General features: G+C 44.2%; 1 protein-coding gene across 2 annotated transcripts in view; it reads right to left on the reverse strand.

The window, feature by feature from the left end:
• LOC121540234 (acyl-CoA-binding domain-containing protein 6) overlaps positions 1-21,524 on the reverse strand; it is a 45,312-nt gene extending 23,788 nt beyond the window's left edge. For both annotated transcript variants that reach the window (XM_041848938.2, XM_041848940.1), the window contains exons 1-6: positions 21,052-21,524; positions 19,419-19,483; positions 19,055-19,151; positions 14,953-15,023; positions 11,997-12,102; positions 6,801-6,890 (exon numbers count right to left, since the gene is read on the reverse strand). In XM_041848938.2, the coding sequence (XP_041704872.1) occupies positions 6,801-6,890; positions 11,997-12,102; positions 14,953-15,023; positions 19,055-19,151; positions 19,419-19,483; positions 21,052-21,327 (705 nt within the window). In that variant the 5' untranslated portion in view covers positions 21,328-21,524. The remainder of the gene's footprint in view (positions 1-6,800; positions 6,891-11,996; positions 12,103-14,952; positions 15,024-19,054; positions 19,152-19,418; positions 19,484-21,051) is intronic.
• Between the last annotated feature and the right edge of the window lie 3,989 nt (positions 21,525-25,513).

Consider the following 25,513-nt stretch of genomic DNA (forward strand, 5'->3'; position numbering starts at 1 on the left):
CAGCCAGGGGGGGCTGCTGGTGAAACTGGTGCTCTAGTCTGGACAAAGGATTGGTCACAGTCTGATGGTGGAGACACTGACTCAATAACACACAACAGCTGTGATTGGAATTCTCCAGATTCTACAGGAATTCAAGTAGTCATGAAATTAAAATTCCTTTGTAAACTGATTAAGCAGTGTCCCATACAGTGCCTTGCAAAAGTATTCATCCCCCTTGGCGTTTTTCCTATTTTGTTCATTACAACCTGTAATTTAAATAGATTTTTATTAGGATTTCATGTAATGGACATACACACAATAGTCCAAATTGGTGAAGTGAAATGAAAAAAATAACTTAAAGGGAGTGCTCCTAATCTCAGCTTGTTACCTGTATAAAAGACACCTGTCCACAGAAGCAATCAATCAATCAGATTCCAAACTCTCCACCATGGCCAAGACCAAAGAGCTCTCCAAGGATGTCAGGGACAAGATTGTAGACCTACACAAGGCTGGAATGGGCTACAAGACCATCGACAAGCAGCTTGGTGAGAAGGTGACAACAGTTGGTGCGATTATTCACAAATGGAAGAACAAAAAAAACAAAAGAACTGTCAATCTCCCTCGGCATTGGGGCTCTATGCAAGATCTCACTTCGTGGAGTTGCAATGATCATGAGAACGGTGAGGAATCAGCCCAGAACTACACGGGAGGATCTTGTCAATGATCTCAAGGCAGCTGGGACCATAGTCACCAAGAAAACAATTGGTAACACACTACGCCGTGAAGGACTGAAATCCTGCAGCGCCCGCAAAGTCCCCCTGCTCAATAAAGCACATATACAGGCCCGTCTGAAGTTTGCCAATGAACATCTGAATGATTCAGAGGAGAACTGGGTGAAAGTGTTGTGGTCAGATGAGACCAAAATCGAGCTCTTTGGCATCAACTCAACTCGCCATGTTTGGAGGAGGAGGAATGCTGCCTATGACCCCAAGAACACCATCCCCACCGTCAAACATGGAGGTGGAAACATTATGCTCTGGGGGTGTTTTTCTGCTAAGGGGAGAGGACAACTTCACCGCATCAAAGGGACGATGGACGGGGCCATGTACCGCCAAATCTTGGGTGAGAACCTCCTTCCCTCAGCCAGGGCATTGAAAATGGGTCCAAACACACCAAGACAGTCGTGAAGAGGGCACGACAAAGCCTATTTACACTCTGGAGACTGAAAAAATGTGGCATGGGTCATCAGATTCTCAAAAAGTTTTACAGCTGCACCATCGAGAGCATCCTGACAGGTTGCATCACTGCCTGGTATGGCAACTGCTCTGCCTCCGACCGCAAGGCACTACAGAGGGTAGTGCATACTGCCCAGTACATCACTGGGGCCAAGCTTCCTGCCATCCAGGACCTCTATACCAGGCGATGACAGAGGAAGGCCCTAAAAATGTAAAAACTCCAGCCATCCTAGTCATAGACTGTTCTCTCTGCTACCGCATGGCAAGCGGTACCGGAGTGCCAAGTCTAGGTCCAAAGGGCTTCTCAACAGCTTCTACCCCCAAGCCATAAGACTCCTGAACAGCTAATCAAATGGCTACCCCCCCCTACACCTGTGATTTCCCGACGCATCGCTCAGCCAGCTTAAGACAAAGCTGCCTGCCTGCCTCTAAACCGATATGGCTTTCAGGGTTTTTCTCCACAGTCAGGTCACTAAACAAAGTATACCTGCTCACTGTGTCAGATAAACCCCATGGGATTTGTCGATATCCCAAAACGAATTAAAGTAGACCTGCTCAGTTGGATCTAGGGATAGGAAGTGTGTCACTGGGCCTATAGCCTACGCTCATCAGCCACAGGAACTGAGCCTCCAGGGATACAAAGGATTGACTATGTGGTGTGTTAGTGAAGTAGACTGTAGGTGTGTTTAGGAGGTATGCTTGGCTGTCGAAGACTAGTGAGTGACAGAGAGCTCAAATCAAATCAAATCATATTTATTTGTCACATACACGTGTTTAGCAGATGTTATTGCGGGTGTAGTGAAATGCTTGTGCTTCTAGCTCCGACAGTGCAGTAATATCTAACAAGTAATAGCTAACAATTTCACAACATATACCCAATACACACAAATCTAAGTAAGGAATGGAATTAAGAATACACTACCGGTCAATTATTTTAGAACACCTACTCATTCAAGGGTTTCTCTTTATTTTTTTACTATTTTCTGCGTTGTAGAATAATAGTGAAGACATCAAAACTATAAAATAACACATATGGAATCATGTAGTAACCAAAAGTGTTAAACAAATCAAAATATATGTTATATTTGAGATTCTTCAAATAGCCACCCTTTGTGGTAGCCATGCTGGTTACGTGTGCCTTGAATTCTAAATAAATCACAGACAGTGTCACCAGCAAAGCACCCCCACACCATAACACCTCCTCCTCCATGCTTTACGGTGGGAACACCACATGCAGAGATCATCCGTTCACCCACACCACATCTCACAAAGACACGGCGGTTGGAACCAAAAATATCAAATTTGTACTCCAGACCAAAAGGACATATTTCTACCGGTATAATGTCCATTGCTCGTGTTTCTTGGCCCAAGCAGGTCTCTTCTTCGTTTTGGTGTCCTTTAGTCGTGGTTTCTTTGCAGCAATTCAACCATGAAGGCCTGATTCACACAGTCCCCTCTGAACAGTTGATGTTGAGATGTGTCTGTGACTTGAACTCTGTGAAGCATTTATTTAGGCTGCAATTTCTGAGGCTGGTAACTCTAATGAACTTATCCTCTGCAGCAGAGGTAACTCTGGGTCTTCCATTCCTGTGGTTGTCCTCGTGAGAGCCAGTTTCATCATAGCGCTTGATGGTTTTTGCGACTGAACTTGAAGAAACTTTCAAAGTTCTTGACATTTTCCGTATTGACTGACCATTATGTCTTAAAGTAATGATGAACTGTTGTTTCTCGTTGCTTATTTGAGCTGTTCTTGCCTTAATATGGACTTGGTATTTTACCAAATAGGGCTATCCCCCCTGTCACAACATAACTGATTGGCTCAAATACATTAAGAAGGAAATAAATTCCACATATTAACTTTTAAGAAGGCACACCTGTTAATTGAAATCCATTCCAGGTGACTACCTCTTATTATATTATAGAATACAGTATATACATATAGGATGAGTAATGCAAGATATGTAAACATTATCCATTTCTTAAAGCGGCCAGTGATTTCAATAGGCAGCAGCAGCCTCCAATGTGCTAGTGATGGCTATTTAACAGTATGATGGCCTTGAGATAGAAGCTGTTTTCATTCTCTCGGTCCCAGCTTTGATGCACTTGTACTGACCTCGCCTTCTGGATGATAGCGGGGTGAACAGGCTGGGGTGGTTGATGTCCTTGATGATCTTTTTGGCCTTCCTGTGACATCGGGTGCTCTTGGTGTCTCGTCTCCTGAGTGGCGCAGTGGTCTAAGGCACTGCATCGCAGTGCTAACTGTGCCACTAGAGATCCTGGTTCGAATCCAGGCTCTGTCGCAGCCGGCCGTGACCGGGAGACTCATGGGCGGCGCACAATTGGCCCAGCGTCGTCCAGGGTAGGGGAGGGAATGGCCGGCAGGGATGTAGCTCAGTTGATAGAGCATGGCATTTGCAATGCCAGGGTTGTGGGTTCGATTCCCACGGGGGGCCAGTATAAAAAAAAAAAATGTATTCACTAACTGTAAGTCGCTCTGGATAAGAGCGTCTGCTAAATGACTAAAATGTAAATGTAAATGTGTCCTCAAGGGCGGTTAGTTTGCCCCCGGTAATGCGTTCGGCAGATCGCACCACCCTCTGGAGAGCCATGCAGTTGCCGTCCCAGGCGGTGATACAGCCCAACAGGATGCTCTCAATTGTGCATCTGTAAAAGTTTGTGAGTGTTTTAGGTGCCAAGCCAAATTTCTTCAGCCTCCTGAGGTTGAAGAGGCTCTGTTGCGCCTTCTTCACCACACTGTCTGCGTGGGTGGACCATTTCAGTTTGTCAGTGATGTGTACGCCAAGGAACTTGAAGCTTTCCACCTTCTCCACTGCGGTCCCGTCGATGTGGATAGGGGGGTGCACCCTCTGCTGTTTCCTTAAGTCCACGATCATCTCCTTTATTTTGTTGACATTGAGTGAGAGGTTATTTTCCTGGCACCACACTCCCAGAGCCCTCACCTCCTCCCTGTAGGCTGTCTCGTCATTGTTGATAATCAAGCCTTCTACTGTTGTGTCGTCTGCAAACTTGATGATTGTGTTGGAGGCGTGCTTGGCCACGCAGTCATGGGTGAACAGGGAGTACAGGAGGGGGCTGAGCACGCACCCTTGTGGGGCCCCAGTGTTGAGGATCAGCGAAGTGGAGATGTTGTTTCCTACCTTCACCACCTGGGGGTGGCCCGTCAGGAAGTCCAGGACCCAGTTGCACAGCGCAGGGTTCAGACCCAGGGCCTCGAGCTTAATGATGAGCTTGGAGGGTACTATGGTGTTGAATGCTGATCTATAGTCAATCAACAGCATTCTTACATAGGTATTCCTCTTGTCCAGATGGGATAGCACAGTGAGCAGTGTGATGGCGATTGCATCGTATGTGGATCTATTGGGGCGGTAAGCAAATTGAAGTGGGTCTAGGGTGACAGGTAAGGTAGAGGTGATATGATCCTTGACTAGTCTCTCAAAGCACTTCATGATGACAGAGGTGAGTGCTACGGGGCGACAGTCATTTAGTTCAGTTACCTTTGCTTTCTTGGGTACATTAACAATGGTGGCCATCTTGAAGCATGTGGGGACAGCAGACTGGGATAGGGAGAGATTGAATATGTCCGTAAACACACCAGCCAGCTGGTCTGCGCATGCTCTGAGGACACGGCTAGGGATGCCGTCTGGGCTGGCAGCCTTGCGGGGGTTAACATGCTTAAATGTCTTACTCGCGTCGGCCACCGAGAAGGAGAGCCCACAGTCCTTGTAGTGGGCCGCGTCGGTGGCACTGTGTTATCCTCAAAGCGGGCGAAGAAGGTGTTTAGCTTGTCCGGAAGCGAGACGTCGGTGTCGGTGACGTGGCTGGTTTTCCTTTTGTAGTCCGTGATTGTCTGTAGACCCTGCCACATACGTCTCGTGCCTGAGCCGTTGAATTGAGACTCCACTTTGTCTCTATACTGATGTTTTGCCAGTTTAGTTGCCTTGCGGAGTGAGTAGCTACACTGTTTGTATTCTGCCATATTCCCAGTCACCTTGCCATGGTTAAATGCGGTGGTTCGCGCTTTCAATTTTGCGTGAATGCTGCCATCTATCCACGGTTTCTGGTTAGGGTAGGTTTTAAATAGTCACAGTGGGCACAACATCTCCTATACACTTCCTGATAAACTCAGTCACCGTTTCAGTGTATTCGTCTAAATTATTTTCACAAGCTACCCGGAACATATCCCAGTTCTGTGTTATGCCCCTTTTAACACAATTGTGAATCTCACAGAAATCTTTAAATCCCCTAAAATATCTGACCCTGTGACATCTGCGTCGAGTGCCACTTGATCACTAACCCCAGTTTTTTGGTGTGTGTGTGTGTGTGCAGGGCACGACATTAACGCTTGTCCTCTTGTCCGGGACAAGTTTAAAAAATAGTCGGACAAGAAGAATATAGATTTAAGTTGTCTGAATGGAAAAGTAAAAAAATAAAAATAATAATACAACAAAAAACAACAACACTATTCACAATATCATACAAATACTCTGATCAGAATTGGATCAGAGAGGCCAACATTGGAAATATATTCAAATCTATTTTTCATTTACATCAATAAAAAATGTCAAAGTGTAAGTGATATGTATATGCATATTGGCTTCAGCCTCATCTCCAAACCGATGCTGACATGAGGGAGGTGCCAGAAAATGTAGCCAAACTTTTTGAAACTTTTTATTAGCTACATAAATATAGGCTAAAAGGCAGTCATGTTTGACAAATATAATGAAAGATAATTAACATTAACGTCTAAAGGCTTGATTCTGTCAACATACTCGAGAGGCACGTTCAGATCAAATGGTCACAAGACCAGAGAGTGAAGGACAGTGCCTTGCATATCACCCACCTTGAATCTGAGCAGAGGTGGTCAGCAACTATTTAACCATAAACTTAATTGTTTAAAACCTGGACATTTTATGTCATTTTATGAAGCATGTCTTACCTTGTTTCAAAGTAGCCTTGCCAAAATACAACCACAGAAATGTTGAGGGAATTATTTTATAAACACTTAATGCCATTGAAACCAGCATTTTTCTCATGTTCTATTGGTTTTCAAATCAACTTTATTTTATTGTCCAGCAGCCAAAGGCATAATCCTAGTCATTATTAACCCATGCTAATTTATGCATATTTAGATCTCCCCTCTTTCTAAATTTTGACCAGATATTTTCATCTTTGTCACATAAAACCGCTCGGGCATGTAATTATTTGGTTGTAATTGTAATGTTGCACCAAGGGTGGTCAACCATCCTCCAGGACAGCCTTAAAGGGGCAGTGTTGTATTTTGAGACAGGTTTGAATATGCAAAGAAGCCAATACGCAGAGTGTAGCCTACATTTCTGCTGATTCTCTATGGTAAAGAAGATAGTAATGCATTTTATTTTGTAAAGTGGTTCCTTGCATCATACAATTATGTAAAAATGGTGTTAGAGACATTTGTGTGTGTGTGTGTGTGGGGGGGGACAACTGACTTGAGCTTTTGGATAAGAAAAAAAATCTGTCCTACTTGTCCGAAGGGAAAGTGGCTAAGAAAGGTAATGTCAAGCCCTGGTGTGTATGTGTGTGACTCACCTGGCTGTTGATGTCAGCGCTGTTTTGCAGTAACACAGACACCAGGTATTTGTGTCCTCTGTCACAGGCCCAGTGGAGCAAATTTCTGCCCTGAAACACATAAAGGTGTGCCTCTTTATTCCTGCACAAACAGATTCTACCGTACATAATCAGATACTTCAAGGTGCAACAGGTATTGTTTACCATCATTGCAGTAGCAGCTAATGAGTTGGAGTCAAGATACCGAATCAAATATGTGAATCTTTTTTCTCTTAGGTAAAACCCTCAAAGTAAATGTCAGTGCTTGTTTCCACACCTGAACACTATCCATTGTAAATCAGATCTCATGTACTACAATACTTCTTACGCAGCTAAAAAAAAATCAGGTACTTCAGTAAGGTTGCCTAGTCTAGTGAGTGGACAACAGCTGTTATGGATAGTGACAGTGTGTGTGCGGCCATCTGACCACACACAGAAATGTAAATGCAGGGTGGGGACCTGCTGGAGCGTTCAGTAACATGGAAGGAGGGCGCAACCCTTCCTCACCTCTAATAGAACCATCTATTCCATTCTGTTATGCACCGGCTACACAAAGTTAACCTCACAATAGATTTCTCCCCTTAAGAAAAAATTAATTATGCAGCACAATTTATAACTCAGAGCCTTCAGATCCCAACTATAAAACGAGGTGGTGACAGGATGAGCTCTGCTCTGCCTCCTTGCCAGCAGGAGGGGTCTGTGTGTGTGTGTAAGGGGTAGGGGAGGTGGAGGGGGGTCAGGGCTTGTCCAGGAGCTCAGGGACAAATTGCGGAGGGCCGGCAGAGTCCTTAGAGGTGATTGATGAGATGCTGTGGAAAAAACCTTGATCAGCCCTCACAGCCTGTCTCCCCTCCTCTCCTTAGCTCCAAACCCCTCATTCTAATACAACCGCCACAGGGAGCTCATTTTTCAAGCAAACTCCCTAAGTCCTATTCTATTGCTCAAATTATATTGATCACAACGGCTGTATGTTAACATTTATATTTATGAGAGAGGCCGGAGCCTAAATACCACTGTGCTTTCTCTCTGTTTTTGACGTGCCCCTTTGATTGTTTGTCACATTTTCATCTTTCCTTTTCTTCTAATACAATAATTCCACTTTGGAACATTCTGTATATACTCTCAAGAGACCTACAGTACCAGTCAAAAGTTTGGACACACCTACTCATTCAAGGGTTTTTCTTTATTTTTACTATTTTCTACATTGTAGAATAATAGTGAAGACATCAAAACTAATGAAATAACACATATGGAGTCATGTATTATCTAAAAAGTGTTAAACAAATCAAAATATATTTTAGATTTTAGATTCTTCAAAGTAGCCACCCTTTGCCTTGATGACACCTTTGCACACTCTTGGCATTCTATCAACCAGTTTCACCTGGAATGCTTATCCAACAGTCTTGAAGGAGTTCCCACATATGCTGAGCACTTGTTGGCTGCTTTTCCTTCACTCTGCAGTCCAACTCATCCCAAACCATCTCAATTGGGTTGGGGTCGGGTGATTGTGGAGGCCAGGTCATCTGATGCAGCACTGCATCACTCTCCTTCTTGGTCAAATAGCCCTTACACAGCCTGGAAGTGTGTTGGGTCATTGTCCTGTTGAAAAACAAATGATAGTCCCACTAAGCCCAAACCAGATAGGATGGTGTATCGCTGCAGAATGCTGTGGTAGCCATGCTGGTTAAGTGTGCCTTGAATTCTAAATAAATCACAGACAGTAACACCAGCAAAGCACCCCCACACCATCACACCTCCTCCTGCATGCTTCACGGTGGGAACCACACACACGTGGAGATCATCTGTTCACCTACACCGCGTCTCTCAAATTTGGACACATCAGACAAAAGGACAGATTTTCACCAGTCGAACGTCCATTGCTCGTGTTTCTTGGCCCAAGCAAATCTCTTCTTCGTTTTGGTGTCCTTTAGTCGTGGTTTCTTTGCAGCAATTCCACCATGAAGGCCTAATTTACGTAGTCTCCTCTGAACAGTTGATGTTGAGATGTGTCTGTTACTTGAACTCTGTGAAGCATTTATTTGGGCTGCAATTTCTGAGGCTGGTAACTAATGAACTTATCCTCTGCAGCAGAGGTAAATCTGGGTCTTCCTTTCCTGTGGCAGAACTCATGAGAGCCAGTTTCATCACAGCGCGTGATGTTTTTTGCGACTGCACTTTAAGAAACTTTTAAAGTTCTTGAAATGTTCCGTATTGACTGACCTTCATGTCTTAAAGTAATGATGGACTGTCGTTTCTCATTCCTTATTTGAGCTGTTCTTGCCATAATATGGACTTGGTCTTTTACCAAAAAGAGCTATCTTCTATTTACCACCCCTACCTTGTCACAACACAATTGATTGGCTCAAACGCATTAAGGAGGAAAGAAATTCCACAAATTAACTTTTAACAAGGCACACCTGTTAATTGAAATGCATTCCAGGTGACTACCTAATGAAGCTGGTTGAGAGAATGCCAAGAGTGTGTAAAGCTGTCATCAAGGCAAAGGGTGGCTACTTTGAAGAACCTCAAATATAACATATATTTTGATTTGTTTAACCCTTTTTGGTTAATAGATTATTCCAAATGTGTTATTTAATAGTTTTGATGTCTTCACTATTATTCTACAATGTAGAAAATTGTAAAAATTAAGAAATGGAATGAGTAGGTGTGTCCAAACTTTTGACTGGTACTGTATGTTTTGGGAAAGAGTGAAGTTCACCATAACCTCTCTACAGGATTGGTCTTCGCAGAGTAAGACAGCACAGTACACTCATAAGTACACCATTGGGATGTCTGGTTGGATTAAAGAGCATTTTCATGAGAAAAAAAATTACTTTGAAATAACCATTTATCGTAAGAAGGAACATAAAAACTTCACTGTAGCACTCTTGTTTGTCTGAGATAACAACAAAAGAAGGAAACGCTACTGGAAATCATCCATCAGGAAGAAGCGCTGGCGGCACTTTTTGTAATAGAAGGTTAAGCTACCTCCCTGTCAGAGTGTTGTAGGGGATTAGCCAATGACAGGCGCTTTGACTCGCACCCACGGTAACACACAACAGACGCGTCTAAAAGGGGCTGAAAGGGCGCTCTCCTCAGCCGCTGCCTGCTCCTCAGTCTCTGTGGGAGGGGACCTGTCAACTCAATTGGCTCTAATTGAATGGGGTGGGACTTTGTCCCAGAAAGAGAGAGAAACAAAGGGAAAAGAGGAGTTCCTTGGGCGGTATTACAACATGAAACCCATCCCTCCATTGTTGGGGTACATGGTGGTTAGTGGTGGTTGTGTGGTCTCTCTCAGTGCCATGTTGGGACCTGTGTGAACACTTCACCCGTCTACTGGGACAGCCACTTGTACACTATACAACTACAAAACAGGAATAGGCAAAAACACAAAATATCTCATGATTATTCAGAGTGAGGGAGACAACTTCATGAGGGCTGAGGGGGATTCGATTAGTGAACTCTGACTAGACTGTATTCATACTCTCCAGTATATTAGTCACAGTATTGTCTAGAATCAGTCCTTTGTCTTCAGCTCTGGGTAGTTTAATAGAGATATGGTATAGTGTCTCAGCACAGTGTGCAGCATAACAGACCTCTCCAAACAGACCTCCCAACTGACTAAGAATAGTGTGAAGCAGCTAGGGTACTGTAAAACACCAGTCGATTCTTGTGTCTGTGCAGTGAACACACACACACCCATAAACAGACGTTTGTCACACTTCTGTGTGGGCCATGACTCACAGCATGTGTGATTGATCCCATGCTCATGGCTGGTGTGTGTATGTGTGTGGATGATGTATACCTGTAGTGTGGCCCCCAGACTCTCGTCCCCCCAACAGTAATGAGGCAGCCTCAGTGAGTCATAAAGACTGAGGCGGGCGGCTGGACACCCTGATCTATTCTCCCCATCATTAGGATTATTTCCCCATTCGCCCCACGCCTGCACTGTACATTACAGCTAATGCCTTTGGCCTCTGAAGGGGAGTCAGGGGACCAACCACCCCAGGGGTCAGAGGCCACCACCCAGCTCATATCACCCCGAATTAAAGTGCCAATATCCTCAACTGCTGAAAACATCAAACAACAGTACATTCTGCCGAAGAACAGTCTACTGAGTCACTAATACTGGAGGCTTTGGTTATCAGTGGAAACAAGAGTCATTTATACAGTCTCTAGATTGCTAGTGGGACATTCAATTGTAGGCACATTCCAATTAGTGGGATATTCACTACTGCAAGTGGCGAACACAGGCTCTGTCTCTCTATGAATGGATGCCAGAGACCTTCCCTTCCCATCTCGCTCTCAGCTGGGGGCCTATCTGAGATGGACCCATAGAGATAGATAGAGGACTCTGGTGCCTAAAAGCTCCATTTTAGCATGGGCAGCTATTTTGAAGTAGTCAACTGGGTGGGACTTCCAATGGGTTAAGGAAGGTTCACATGATGCCATCAGGGTCATCAGGAGGGATCAGCCAATGAATTATACTCGTGAGGAAACATTCCATAACTGCAGGTGACAGTAAATAGCCAACCTTGGCTTTATACCTGTGCAAACAACACACTCCAGGTGGCAGTGTGCACCCTTTCAGTTTGTTTATCAACTCATAGAAGCAGTAGAAGAAGAAAATATACTACTTCAAAATGGAGATGGCCTCAATGGCGCTGCCCGTGCTCTCACAGACGCCATAATGGGACAGATACAATGATGCAAAGTCTAAGGATAGACTGCATCAGGGGCTGTGGATTGAACTTCACTACTGCCCTCGGCTGGTCAGTCCGGAGACATGCAGTCCACTGGTAACCAACGCTGGAGTAGCCACACACAGACCTCCACAATTTGGCCTGGCTACTCATACACCAACTGGTTCCTTATTTGAAGAATTGCTGTGATGAGAGGGACTAAGCCATTTACCCTCTGTGATAAATGAATAAAGAGCAGATGAATAGATTTGAGGTCAAAGTGAAAAACATCTAATGATCTTAATGCCTTAAGCTTCTCCCATAGATCTGAGATATATTAATGTGAAGAGTTCCCATGGACTAATAGTCAATTTGAGGCCAAAGACAATGGAGCTACGGGAGGAATATTGTACCATATTGCAAATTAGCTGGTTTTACAGCTGGAATGAATGTATTGTTTAACAAGCGGGGTCTTTGAAGAATGGGTGACACTTACCTCTTCATCTTTTGCGTTGACATCCACTTCCTTGGAACTGATAGCCGTGGTAATGTGTTCTATGTTGTTCTCTCTGCAGTAGTCAAATATGTTCTTGTCTTCTTCCCTGTGAGGGCAGAGGAAGAGAGAAAGCATCAGTCAATGTACCAGTGCATGGAAGTGACGGAACCGTCTGGCATCAGATGAGAAGAGACATCTGTTCTTCAGGGAATTCTCCATCTCAGCAAAAACAATCAACACCACCACACACGCCTCATAAAAATCTAGATCTGAATACAAATTAATAATCATAGTGAAATGAACATTTATTTATCTGTCATTAACAAATCTTGATATGAATACACATCCCAATATCTTGTATTGTATAGGTGTGTGGATGAGGTTAACACCACCGGAAAGATCCCCCCCCCCCTCCACACGCTATGACAGAATGGGTGGGATAAACATAACATTTCCTCCTACTCCTCCCTGGTGAGTCATCCCTGGGGAAGCAGCACGGTACGCCACACTAGCTCTAATTATTCCCCCCCTTAATCACCTCCTGGCATTAGGGCCACGCCAGGCAGGGCTGTTGGGGTGGGGGATGCACGGGGACAGAGGGGAAGGGAAGGGGCTATATCTCATTTAGAGATTTACGCCTTCCCCTCTTACCCAGGGATCCTGATTAATTGCATTTAGTGCTCCATTGTCTGACAGAGAGCAACCCAGTCCCAGCCCCAGTGGAGGACAGGACAGGCTGGCAGGGCCCCACACCCCCGAAGTGGGGAGGATAGCATTAACACTATTCGTTAACAGGGGTTAGCGGGGCTAAGAGCTACCTAACTGGAGGGGAATTGAGAAATTATTAGGATATAGTACAGCAGTGGTTCTGCTTAGTGTTTTGCAGTATCAGAATAAGAGATAGGATTATCAAAGAAATAGAGGATACGTAGATCCTAACTGAGGGTGTCAGAAACTCAAAATGGAGCCTAAAATAGCAACAGTGTTAAACAGAGCACTGTGGAACCCTCTCTCCCTTTGTTCCTGATGCTTGCCTTGTGCCTCAATCACAAGTTGATTTATAAACAGCTCATTCCAGTTGAACAGAATAAGGTTACATGTGAGGGCACATTCATTTACATGCTCATGAGAATCATGTTTATTCATAAGTGGGGGGCCAGCCCCTCCCCCTTCTCTGGTGACCCTGCCACGTGGGCACCATCCGTCTCCCACGGCAACTAATCAATGGCGGAGCTCATCAGTCAGGCTGCGCTGGCCGGCGAGGGTTTGGCCAACGGCGGCCGGCCGCCTGACAGCACGCACACGATTAATGGTGCCCTGATAAACGACCCGCCGCACGTCATGCTGGGAAGGTCACAGGCTACTCTGTCATCCCCACTGCCTGGTTAACCACATCTGACTACCAGCCAGGGGAAGGGGGGAGGAGAGAGAGCGAGAGAGAGACCCTGATGTGTGTGTGAGTGGCCTAAGTGTATAACAGTGTATGCGCAACTGCAATATCACGTGCATATGGTAACTACTATGCAACTAATCAGTTACTGTAAATGTGGATTTGGTGTCATGACCCATGAACACCATCCCATCATCCAGAACACCACCCTGCAAGAGTAAATCCCACATCACCCTCATACCTAGCCCAGCTCACTGACACACACACACACACCAGCCTCATAAAACACACAGTCCTGCTCTGCAGCCTATCCCAGCATACTGACAGATATCCCCCTCATCCATCAGCCTTCATGCCAGCCCTTCACCAGGCACACACAGGAGAACACATCTCCCAACACAGCCAGGCCGCTACTGATGACTTCAACAGCTCCACCATCAATCACACATTCTTATAGGGAGGGTCAACCACACACACATACTACAACAAAGAGCTATGAGTGACAATGAGAGAACTCACACTTGCTGTGACTTTCCAGCCAAGTGGTCTAGGATGTCAGCGAACCATAAGTCTGACGTTGATCAGAGCCTTTTTACAATCTGTGAGAGGATTACAAGTGTAGCTCACACAAATCTATTCCATCACAAACAGCAGACTTCACCATCTGAGGGATATCGGCATTCAATCCTGCTTTTGTCAATACACATTCCACACATAGCTACCCGACCCAGAGCAGAAAATGAGCAAAGAGGATGCAATTAACTCAGCAACAAGCCCCTGCTTGAGGAGGCAGACTATTTAATATGGAGCGGGTGGGTCTTCCTGTACTGAGAGGGGAAAATTGGATATTCAGCGAACCAGTGAGTGTAACAGTTTGGAGAGGGACATGCCCGAGGAAGACCTCGCCGAGGGGGAACGTTAATGACTTCCTGCCCCACGGGGCATCCCCATTGGCTATCACCAAGAGGGGCATCGCCAGGGGAGCCCGTGCCACGTGGCAGTGTTCTATACCCAACGCTCTCTCATTTCAACACGTTCTTGAAAAAGTAATTAAAAAGGCAGGCATTTTCAGGCCACCTCTCCTCAGCGCATGCATACTAATGAGGATAATTTAGGGGAAAACCTGCTGGATATAGCAGTCATTTAATTTCCAAAAGAGCCTTTTTTCCAGAAACGAGGTGGTGTTTTTGCTTGATCAAGCTTCTGAGGGTTCCCGTAAGGAGAGTGAATATAATTAACATAAATCAGGACTGTCTCATGTTCCCACAACAGTTTACAGCAGCGTTTCCCAAACTCGGTCCTCGGGACCTTAAGAGGTGCATGATTTGGTTTTTGCCCTAACACTACACAGCTGATTCAAATGATCAAAGCTTGATGATTAGTTGGTTATTTGAATCAGCTGTGTAGTGCTCGGGCAAAAACCAAAATGTGCACCCCTTGGGGTCCCGAGGACCGAGTTCGGGAAACCCTGCTTTACAGTCTGCAGAAGAACTTCTGACACTCAGAGCTCAGTGCAGAGGAAGTTTGTCTCTGATACAGGACAGACATACAGACAGTGTGACGTACCTGATCATTTCTTCTTGGTAGAGGGAACTGACTGTTGGGCCTCCAAATCCTGTCCTACGCTCTCTTCTCTCCTGGAACAAGAAGCAAACATTAAACCCTGACATTCATTCAAAAGCATGATTCTGGTACCATAATGCTCCCCTCACCTTTTGTAAGAACAGTGAGTCTGTAGTGGTGTGTGCTACACTATTGTGCTCTAAGGACAGTTCAGTATTCTCCTAGCTAGTTATCCAGCGAACACTGTTCTCCCCACCTAAAACAAGCACACTGTGCCGTACAATGTAAAACAAAAGAGCCACTGGGAGAATGAGTTTCCCTATTCACAGACAGCAATAGGTTAACCTAGTCACGATGCGCTTACACAATGTTTGGAGGTGACTGCAAAACATGTATAAAGTCTGTTTTGAGTAGAATATTTGAACTGCTCCAAATTATTTCAGCTATTATATTTGTTTTGCATTTTCTGACCCACTAATACATGCTGTAATGGAAAACTATCATAGTCTGCATGGATACAACCGTTTTGTAGATCCTAGGTCTAACCTATGTTCTATTATCTCTTCCATAATGACTCACAGAAGACAACAAACTAATTAGATTTAATTTCCGAGGGGATCGTGGGCAAAAAAGAAAAATAACGGTACATGCACTTTTAGGAGTGCAATTCCCTTCTAAACTCAGAATATTCGCTGATGCACTTCCTTTTATAATTTAAAGATAGTGCAGCCAACAATACAAATAGGAGAGAGGTCAAGAACTGACTATTGTCTCTGCTGCCTTCATCCTCATCCAGCCTCTCCTGAATCGGTTTGTCTGGAACTTGGTAAGAATAGAGTCCCTGTGCTTTGTTAACACTAATACAATCACATCCTTTTCAGAGGGGCATTTGTGCATTTGCCTTCCCCTGGCATTGTGCCACACTAGGGGCCATGTCAGCACGTATTGGCCCCGATGGCAGCGCCAGAGAAAGGGATGTGTCAGGCTGGTCTGCAGGCCACTGATGCCTGCTGACACTCACATTGTGGAGGGGACGAATGGGGAAGGAGAGAGAGGCGGGTGGAAGACACTAACTCAAACAGGACCTTTGACAGGCTTTTATGTCACACCGCTAAACATCACTCTAAATCTCTCCTTTGGGGACGGAGGTTAGAGAAGGGGACATTTCTTTGTGCTGAATTTTCCTTCGGGAAGAAAAGTGCATATGGGTTTGTCTCATGTTGCTACTTTCCTCAGCCATGTTGCATAGAGGTCAGAATAGAACAAAAATATTATTTTTTCTCTCCATCCGTTTTATCAAACCATACAATACCCATGCTGGAAATGACATAATGAGGGACTGGCCTATTGATAGTACTGTATCCCAAAATGTTGTGTTTCATTCAGCCTCTTTGCAGCCCCCCTCCCCATCCACATCCACATTGTCTCACTCCAGGCAGGGTGTCATTGTCAGCTGTGACAGTGTGCTTGGTCCCAGTTGGCAGGCCTGTTATTGTAATATGGTAGAATTTAGTGAGTGAATGATTCCATTGCCCTACTCCCTGAGATAGCAGGCCCATGTCTGCATTACAACACTAGCCCTCTGATGCAGGCAGGCAGGTACACCACACCAGATACACAATTTATGAGCACAGTAAACACTTATTTTATTTAGGCTAGATCAAAAACCCTCTCACAAATAATGTCAAACTCACAAGAAAAAAAGTCCTACATAGAACATGAAAACAGAGAGAATCACAAAATCATTTCCTGGAGTTGGTTTCATTGTAATCTGTAAACATTAAAGAAGATGACGACATGCAAAGCTAAAACAGTCTCAGGTAATGTTGGACAAATGCTTGGTATGTTTGCCAAGTTGCATAGTCAGTCAGTGCCCCCTGCTGGTCAATGTACCATACTGCATTCTAAGGTGCAGGTGGAGCTGTCAAAGTTCATTATCTTGAAATGTTTTACATTTTAGTCCAGGGGTGTCAAACTCATTTTAGCTCAGGGGCCACACGGAGGAAAATCTATTCCCAAGTGGGCCGGACCGGAAAAATCATGGTATATATAACTTAAAAACAACAACTTCAGATTGTTTTCTTTGTTTTAATACGATCAACATACAACATAAAGCTGGAGCCTGAAGAGTGTGTCCAAAATAGTACAAGCACAACATCACTATTAATCATAAAACACGTCAAGTTTATTTGAAAATTCTAAAGAAAAAGAACACACAAACACACAATGCCTCAGTGATTAACAGAACTGTTTCACAGATCACAGAACTATATCAGGGTGTCATTTCTCAGGCAGAAATGTAGATAAAAATAATGAAATCCTGTTCCCCAAACAAGTGCAAGAACCAGAGTCAAGAATAGGTTAAATATACAAATAAAATAAAAACAATAGCACATCAACATAAAAACATATAAACATAAATCTGAAAGCGTTGCTCAAACTCCCGTAACAGTCCCGTTATTTTATCTTTGAACCGCTTCATGTCTGCCACATGTTGGGTCGCGCACACATTTTTCAGACAGGGGAAGTGAGCTGCATCTCCACCGGCAAGTTGCGTCTCCCACAATGACAGCTTCAACTTGAAAGAACGTATGCTGTCATAATACTGCGTGACAACTTTGTTGCGCCCTTGCAGCTGTTTGTTCAAGTTATTCAGGTGCTCTGCACCATCTGTAGCCAGGCTGACAGCGCGGGACCAGTCCACTCCGACCCTGTCCAGCACGCCGACGAGTGCGGTAAAAATATCAGCTGCTGTCGTTGTATCTGTCATCGGCACCAACTCCACGAACTCCTCGGTGACGGTCAATGTGTCATCAACTCCGCGGATGAAAATGGCCAGTTGTGCAACATCTGTAATGTCCGTGCTTTCATCAATTGCAACCGAAAACGCAATAAATGACTTTACTTTTTGCTTCAACTGGCTGTCCAAATCCACTGAAAGATCGGAAATCCTGTCTGCAACTGTGTTTCTTGTCAGGCTGATATTTGCAAAAAGCCTGCCGCTTTTCAGGGCACACAATCTCCGCTGCCTTCATCATGCATGTTTTTACAAATTCACCCTCACTAAATGGTTTTGAAGCCACTGCGATTTCATTAGCAATGAGGTAGCTAGCTTTCACTGCAGCGTCACTGATGTCTCGGCTGTGAGTAAACACAGACTGCTGTTTCTTCAGACCCGCCAACAGTTCATTCACCTTCTCTCATCTCCGCTGTCCTTGAAAGTTGTCATATTTGTCTGCATGAAGACTCACATAGTGGCGACGAAGGTTATATTCTTTCAGCACTTCAACATGCTCTGAACACACCAAACATACAGCTTTCCCATTCAATTCCGTGAATAAATAGGATGACCATTTTTCTTGGAACACTCTGCACTCTGCGTCCACTTTTCTCTTTTTGACAGAGACATATTGGGGCAATGAGGGTGCCAAAGCACATAATGTTAAAAGTAGAAGCCGTAATAAATATCGCGGGCAAAACAAAGTAGCTCATTGGCTGCACGTGCTTGACCTACTTGCTCTGCCCCGGTATAAACAGTTTGCTTGCTTAACACAATTGCTATTGCGCCATCCAGGGGACGCAATTGGAACAGCAGTTTATTTTATTGAAAAATTGCAGCGCATTTTTATACTTTAAATGTTTTTTTTTTTTTTTTTTTTTATCATCTCGCGGGCCGGATTAAACCCGTTTGCGGGCCTGATCCGGCCCGCGGGCCGGACGTTTGACACCCCTGTTTTAGTCATTTAGCAGATACTCTTATCCAGAGCGACTTACAGTAGTGAGTGCATACATTTTTCATACTGTTCCCACGTGGGAATCGAACCCACAACCCTGGCGTTGCAAGCCCCATGCTCTACCAACTGAGCCACACGGGATCATCATCTTTATTTTAAAAAATAAAAATTTGCCTCGCTACTGAAGAAACATTTTAGGCTATGCTCAGGAGACAGGATTCTTCAGAAGTGGCACATATTATGGTTTGCACTCTATAAATAAACATTTGTTTCAGTTCTCACATTGCAGTGTTTCCTGCATGTGGAAATTGTATTATGTAAATTTGTGAGATCAAATGTAGTGTAGTATTGGATTTGTGAGGGCTTTTTACCTTCTGACTGCTGTCTGGGTCTAGTGAAGTTACGCACGAAACATACTCCTGCATGGCCTGTTCTGCGCTCATGTCCTCAAGCTGCTTCCATGCTGTCCTGTAGCAAAACATAATAACAACATTCAGCAGATAATTTCTCTCCCTCCAAAAACTATTAAAGAGAACAGGACAGGACCATACAGTAGGTGAGTTTCAATTTGGAACAAGAAAAAATTGAATGTAAATTGAAATCTCAAAACAGGACCACTCATAACTTACTCCAGGGAGGCCTCCAGGGCATAGTCTGATTCCCCCATGCAAATTCATGCCAGGAATTAAATAAACACATTATATCAGCACAATGATTAAGAAATGATAAACATACCATTTTCTTTGACCTTCAAAATCGAAAAACCCAGGCTTTGCTGTATTGCACTTTCCAACCTTGACCTGTAAACATATGAAATACAGGTGACTTAGGAATATATTGAATAGCACAGCCTAACCATCTGTTTGACAGCTCTCAGCAGAATCATCACTATCAATTCAATGGCAAGCAATAGATGGACATTGATCATACACCTGTTTGGAATTTGTGTACTTACCTGTGGTGAACCTCCCACCCCGTCACAAGTCAACAAAATAGTGTAACAATGATATTATTAGGGATACAAAGGCATGATGAACAATGTTTGGAGAACATAACAGACATGAATGTAGCCTGAATATTTATGCCATGTCACTTGCTAGCTACACTACATTACCAAAAGTATGTGGACACCTGCTCTTCAAACATCTCATTCCAAAATCATAGGCATTAAATATGGAGTTGGTCCCCCCTTTGCTGCTATAACAGCCTCCACTCTTATGGGAAGGCTTTCCACTAGATGTTGGAACATTGCTGCGGGGACTTCCATTCAGCCACAATAACATTTGTGAGGTTGGGCACTGATGTTGGGCGATTAGGCCTGGCTCGCAGTCGGTGTTCCAATTCATCCCAAAGGTGTTCCATAGGGTTGAGGTTAGGGCTCTGTGCAGGCCAGTCAAGTTCTTCCACACTGATCTCGACATACCATTTCTGAATTGACCTCGCTTTGTGCACGGGGGCATTGTCATGCTGAAACAGGAAAGGGCCTTCCCCAAACTGTTGCCACAAAGTTGGAAGCACAGAATCATCTAGAATGTAATTGTATGCTGTAGCGTAAAGATTTCCCTTCACTGGAACTAAGGGGCCAAGCCCGAACTATGAGAAACAGCCCCAGACCATTATTCCTCCTCCACCAAACTTTACAGTTAGCACTATGCATTGAGGCAGGTAGCGTTCTCCTGGTATCCGCCAAACTCAGATTTGTCCGTCGGACTGCCAGATGGTGAAGCGTGATTCATCACTCCAGAGAACGCGTTTCCACAGAGTCCAATGGCGGCGAGCTTTACACCACTCCAGCTGACGCTTGGCATTGCGCATAGTGATCTTAGGCTTGTGTGCGGCTGCTCGGCCATGGAAACGTATTTCATGAAGCTCTCGACAAACAGTTATTGTGCTGACGTTGCTTCCAGAGGAAGTTTGGAACTCGGTAGTGAGTGTTGCAACTGAGGACAGACATTTTTTAAGCGCTTCAGCCCTCCGGGCTCCAGTTCTGTGAGCTTGTGTGGCCTACCACTTTGCGGCTGAGACGTTGTTGCTCCTAGACGTTTCCACTTCACAATAACAACACTTACAGTTGACCAGGGCAGCTCTAGCAGGGCAGAAATTTGACAAACTGAATTGTTGGAAAGGTGGCATCCTATGACGGTGCCACATTGAAAGTCACTGAGTTCTTCAGTAAGGCCATTCTACGGCAAATGTTTGTCTATGGAGATCGCATGGCTGTGTGATCGATTTTATACAACTGTCAGCAACGTGTGTGGCTGAAATAGCCGAATCCACTAATTTGAAGGGGTGTCGACATACACTATATCACCAAAAGTATCTAAATAACTAATGGGACCATTGGGATGTGCTGCTATCTGATAGTCACCTGTTTATACCTAGCATACAGGTACAACAGTTGTTCCCTACTGGCCGTCTGAAGTAGATCTCGAAGACGGTCTGCTGCTGCCTCAAATTCGTGTTCCAATTCCTCCCCTTCCAGTCGATGACCAGGGTCACCTGCACCGCAGTCGAATTTCCCTAGTCCTAGATCTGAGTCGGAGTCCGATCCTCCGCCGAGAGGATCTCCTGTATCAGGCCGAGCTGGGTCGGTACCTGAGCCTGTGGCAGAATCAGGGGAAGACGATGGAGAGCGTGATGCCATTGTCGAAAATAAAGACGGTTAAAAAAAAATCAGTGACAACCTTATATTGTCGCTCTCAGTATTTTATACAGGCTACGTATATATAATATGTATCGGATTTCTAATGATTTAATCCGTTATCGCGAATAATTATTTTCCCGTATTTAGTCGGACATGCTTTCACTTTGCACGAATGGTCAGTCTGTGGTACAACCCACTTTAAGCCTCGGGTAGAACTTAGACTAGGAACAAAGATTTTCACATAAAATCCAGACAGAAATGCATGTTTCTAGTGGTACATACAGGTACTGTCTATGACAGGTACAGAGTACTGTGAAAAAAAAGCGTGGTGTCTGGTGTCGGGAAAGAAATGTGGATACTATATAAGTATCACAAAATGCCCTGATAAAGGCCTATATCAAGCCGAAAAGCGTTGGCGTTTGTTAGTCCTTTAACTGCTGTTTTTAAATATGTTCTACCGAAATGCCAATATAGGCTTTTTAAATCAAGAAGTTCCTCCCTCCGTCCTTCAAAAGTACCTTGGTTGGAAAAGTAAGTCACACGATCAATTTTTGTAAAATCAATGTAATATATTTTTACATATCATTTGTTTTTCTGCCCCAAAACTGTAGCAGCCTATGTCGAGAAAGTGACCACGCCCGGCGCCAGCCTACCCAATAGAAAATATTGTAGCCTACTTGTTGCTCTGACAAAAGCAGCTTTATTATCAATATCTGGTTAAATGAAACAGAAAAGACTGTATAAAAAATAACAAAACTGCAATTACAGCCTATGTAACAGTAGTCTGCTTTATTAGCAAATGTTGTCCAGCAGGTGGTAGTATTTACAATATGTTGATCTGTTATTGTAGGTGGCAACAATAAACCGCACGCACCCACACCGGTCTGAATTTCTTAATTAGCATGATGGAATGGAACTCCAACAGGCTGATGATTCATATTTAGTGGAGATGCGCAATGAGAGTTAGGCTATTGTAAATGAAAAAAATAATAAACGAAGAAACTAGTGCACCTTAGATTGTGGCATCAGAGAAGATGGATGGTCTGGAAACAAAACCAGGCAAAGTAACTTAATTTGTGTTGACTTGGTTGGTGGTCCTCACCTTATTATCCTATATGGTCAGTAGGCCAGGCTAGTTGTTCAAATACGATAAATAAATAGAGCAGTCAGAGATAATTGCAGTGAAACCAATGAGACTTGAAAACAATGTCAGTCAGATCCATATAAACTTTTAAAGATGCTCTTTCATCCCTGTCCTTCTTTATATATACAGTACCAGTCAAAAGTTTGGACACACCTACTCATTCCAGGGTTTTTCTTTATTTTTACTATTTTCTACATTGTAGAATAATAGTGAAGACATCAAAACTATGAAATAACACATATGGAATCATGTAGTAACCAAAAATGTGTTAAACTAATAAAAATATATTTTATATTTGAGATTCTTCAAATAGCCACCATTTGCCTTGATGACAGCTTTGCACACACGTGTCATTCTCTCAACCAGCTTCATGAGGTTGTCACCTGGAATACATTTCAATTAACAGGTGTGCCTTCTTAAAAGTTAATTTGTGGAATGTCTTTCCTTATTAATGCGTTTGAGCCAATCAGCTGTGTTGTGACAAGGTAGGGGGATAGCCCTATTTGGTAAAAGACCAAGTCCATATTATGGCAAGAACAGCTCAAATAAGCAAAGAGACACGACAGTCCATCATTACTTTAAGACATGAAGGTCAGTCAATCCGGAAAATGTCAAGTGCAGTCGGCAAAAACCATCAAGCGCTATGATAAAACTGGCTCTCATGAGGACTGCCACAGGAATGGAAGACCCAGAGTTACCTCTGCTGCAGAGGATAAGTTCATTAGAGTTACCAGCCTCAGAAATTGCAGCCCAAATAAATGCCTCACAGAGTTCAAGTAACAGACACATCTCAACATCAACTGTTCAGAGGGGACTGTGTGAATCAGGCCTTCATGGTCGAATTGCTGCAAAGAAACCACGACTAAAGGACACCAATAAGAAGAAGAGACCTGTTTGGGCCAAGAAACACAAGCATTTGGAATTAGACAGGTGGAAATCTGTCCTTTGGTCTGGAGTCTGGATTTTTGGTTCCAACTGCCGTGGCTTTGTGAGACGCGGTGTGGGTGAATGGATGATCTCCGCATGTGTATTTCCCACCGTAAAGCATGGAGGAGGAGGTGTTATGGTGTGGGGGTGCTTTGCTGGTGACACTGTCTGTGATTTATTTTTTATTTTTTTTATTTTTTTTATTTCACCTTTATTTAACCAGGTAAGCCAGTTGAGAACAGGTTCTCATTTACAACTGCGACCTGGCCAAGATAAAGCAAAGTAGTGCAATAAAAACAACACAGAGTTACATATGGGGTAAAGAAAAAAAAACATAAAGTCAGAAAATACAACAGAAAATATATATACAGTGTGTGCAAATGTAGCAAGTTATGGAGGTAAGGCAATAAATGGGCTATAGTGCAGAATAATTACAATAGTATTAACACTGGAATGCTAGATGTGCAAGAGATTATGTGCAAATAGAGATACTGGGGTGCAAAAGAGCAAATTAAATAACAATATAGGGATGAGGTAGTTGGGTGGGCTAATTTCAGATGGGCTGTGTACAGGTGCAGTGATCGGTAAGGTGCTCTGACAACTGATGCTTAAAGTTATTGGGGGAGATAAGAGTCTCCAGCTTCAGAGATTTTTGCAATTCGTTCCAGTCATTGGCAGCAGAGAACTGGAAGGAATGGCGGCCAAAGGAGGTGTTGGCTTTGGGAATGACCAGTGAGATATACCTGCTGGAGCGCAGACTACGGGTGGGTGCTGCTATGGTGACCAATGAGCTAAGATAGGGCGGGGATTTGCCTAGCAGTGATTTATAGATGGCCTGGAGCCAGTGGGTTTGACGACGAACATGTAGTGAGGACCAGCCAACAAGAGCGTACAGGTCACAGTGGTGGGTAGTGTATGGGGCTTTGGAGACAAAACGGATGGCACTGTGATAGACTACATCCAATTTGCTGAGTAGAGTGTTGGAGGCTATTTTGTAAATGACATCGCCGAAGTCAAGGATCGGTAGGATAGTCAGTTTTACGAGGGCATGTTTGGCAGCATGAGTGAAGGAGGCTTTGTTGCGAAATAGGAAGCCGATTCTAGATTTAACTTTGGATTGGAGATTCTTTATGTGAGTCTGGAAGTTGAGTTTACAGTCTAACCAGACACCTAGATATTTGTAGTTGTCCACATACTCTAGGTCAGACCCGTCGAGAGTGGTGATTCTAGTCGGGTGGGCGGGTGCTAGCAGCGTTCGATTGAAAAGCATGCATTTAGTTTTACTAGTGTTTAAGAGCAGTTGAAGGCTACTGAAGGATTGTTGTATGGCATTGAAGCTCGTTTGGAGGTTTGTTAACACAGTGTCCAATGAAGGGCCAGATGTATACAAAATGGTGTCGTCTGCGTAGAGGTGGATCTGAGAGTCACCAGCAGCAAGAGCGACATCATTGATATACACGGAGAAAAGTGTCGGCCCAAGAATTGAACCCTGTGGCACCCCCATAGAGACTGCCATAGGTCCAGACAACAGGCCCTCCGATTTGACACACTGAACTCTATCTGAGAAGTAGTTGGTGAACCAGGCGAGGCAGTCATTTGAGAAACCAAGGCTATTTAGTCTGCCAATAAGAATGCGGTGGTTGACAGAGTCGAAAGCCTTGGCCAGGTCGATGAAGACGGCTGCACAGTACTGTCTATTATCAATCGCGGTTATAATATCGTTTAGGACCTTGAGCGTGGCTGAAGTGCACCCGTGACCAGCTCGGAAACCGGATTGCATAGCGGAGAAGGTACGGTGGTATTCGAAATGGTCGATGATCTGTTTGTTAACTTGGCTTTCGAATACTTTCGAAAGGCAGGGCAGGATGGATATAGGTCTGTAGCAGTTTGGATCTAGAGTGTCACCCCCTTTGAAGAGGGGGATGACCGCGGCAGCTTTCCAATCTCTGGGGATCTCAGACGTTATGAAAGAGAGGTTGAACAGACTAGTAATAGGGGTTGCGACAATTTCGGCGGCTAGTTTTAGGAAGAAAGGGTCCAGATTGTCTAGCCCAGCTGATTTGTAGGGGTCCAGATTTTGCAGCGCTTTCAAAACATCAACTGTCTGAATTTGTG

Source organism: Coregonus clupeaformis, chromosome 26, assembly GCF_020615455.1.
Source record: "Coregonus clupeaformis isolate EN_2021a chromosome 26, ASM2061545v1, whole genome shotgun sequence".
In the NCBI taxonomy this organism is placed as follows: domain Eukaryota; kingdom Metazoa; phylum Chordata; class Actinopteri; order Salmoniformes; family Salmonidae; genus Coregonus; species Coregonus clupeaformis.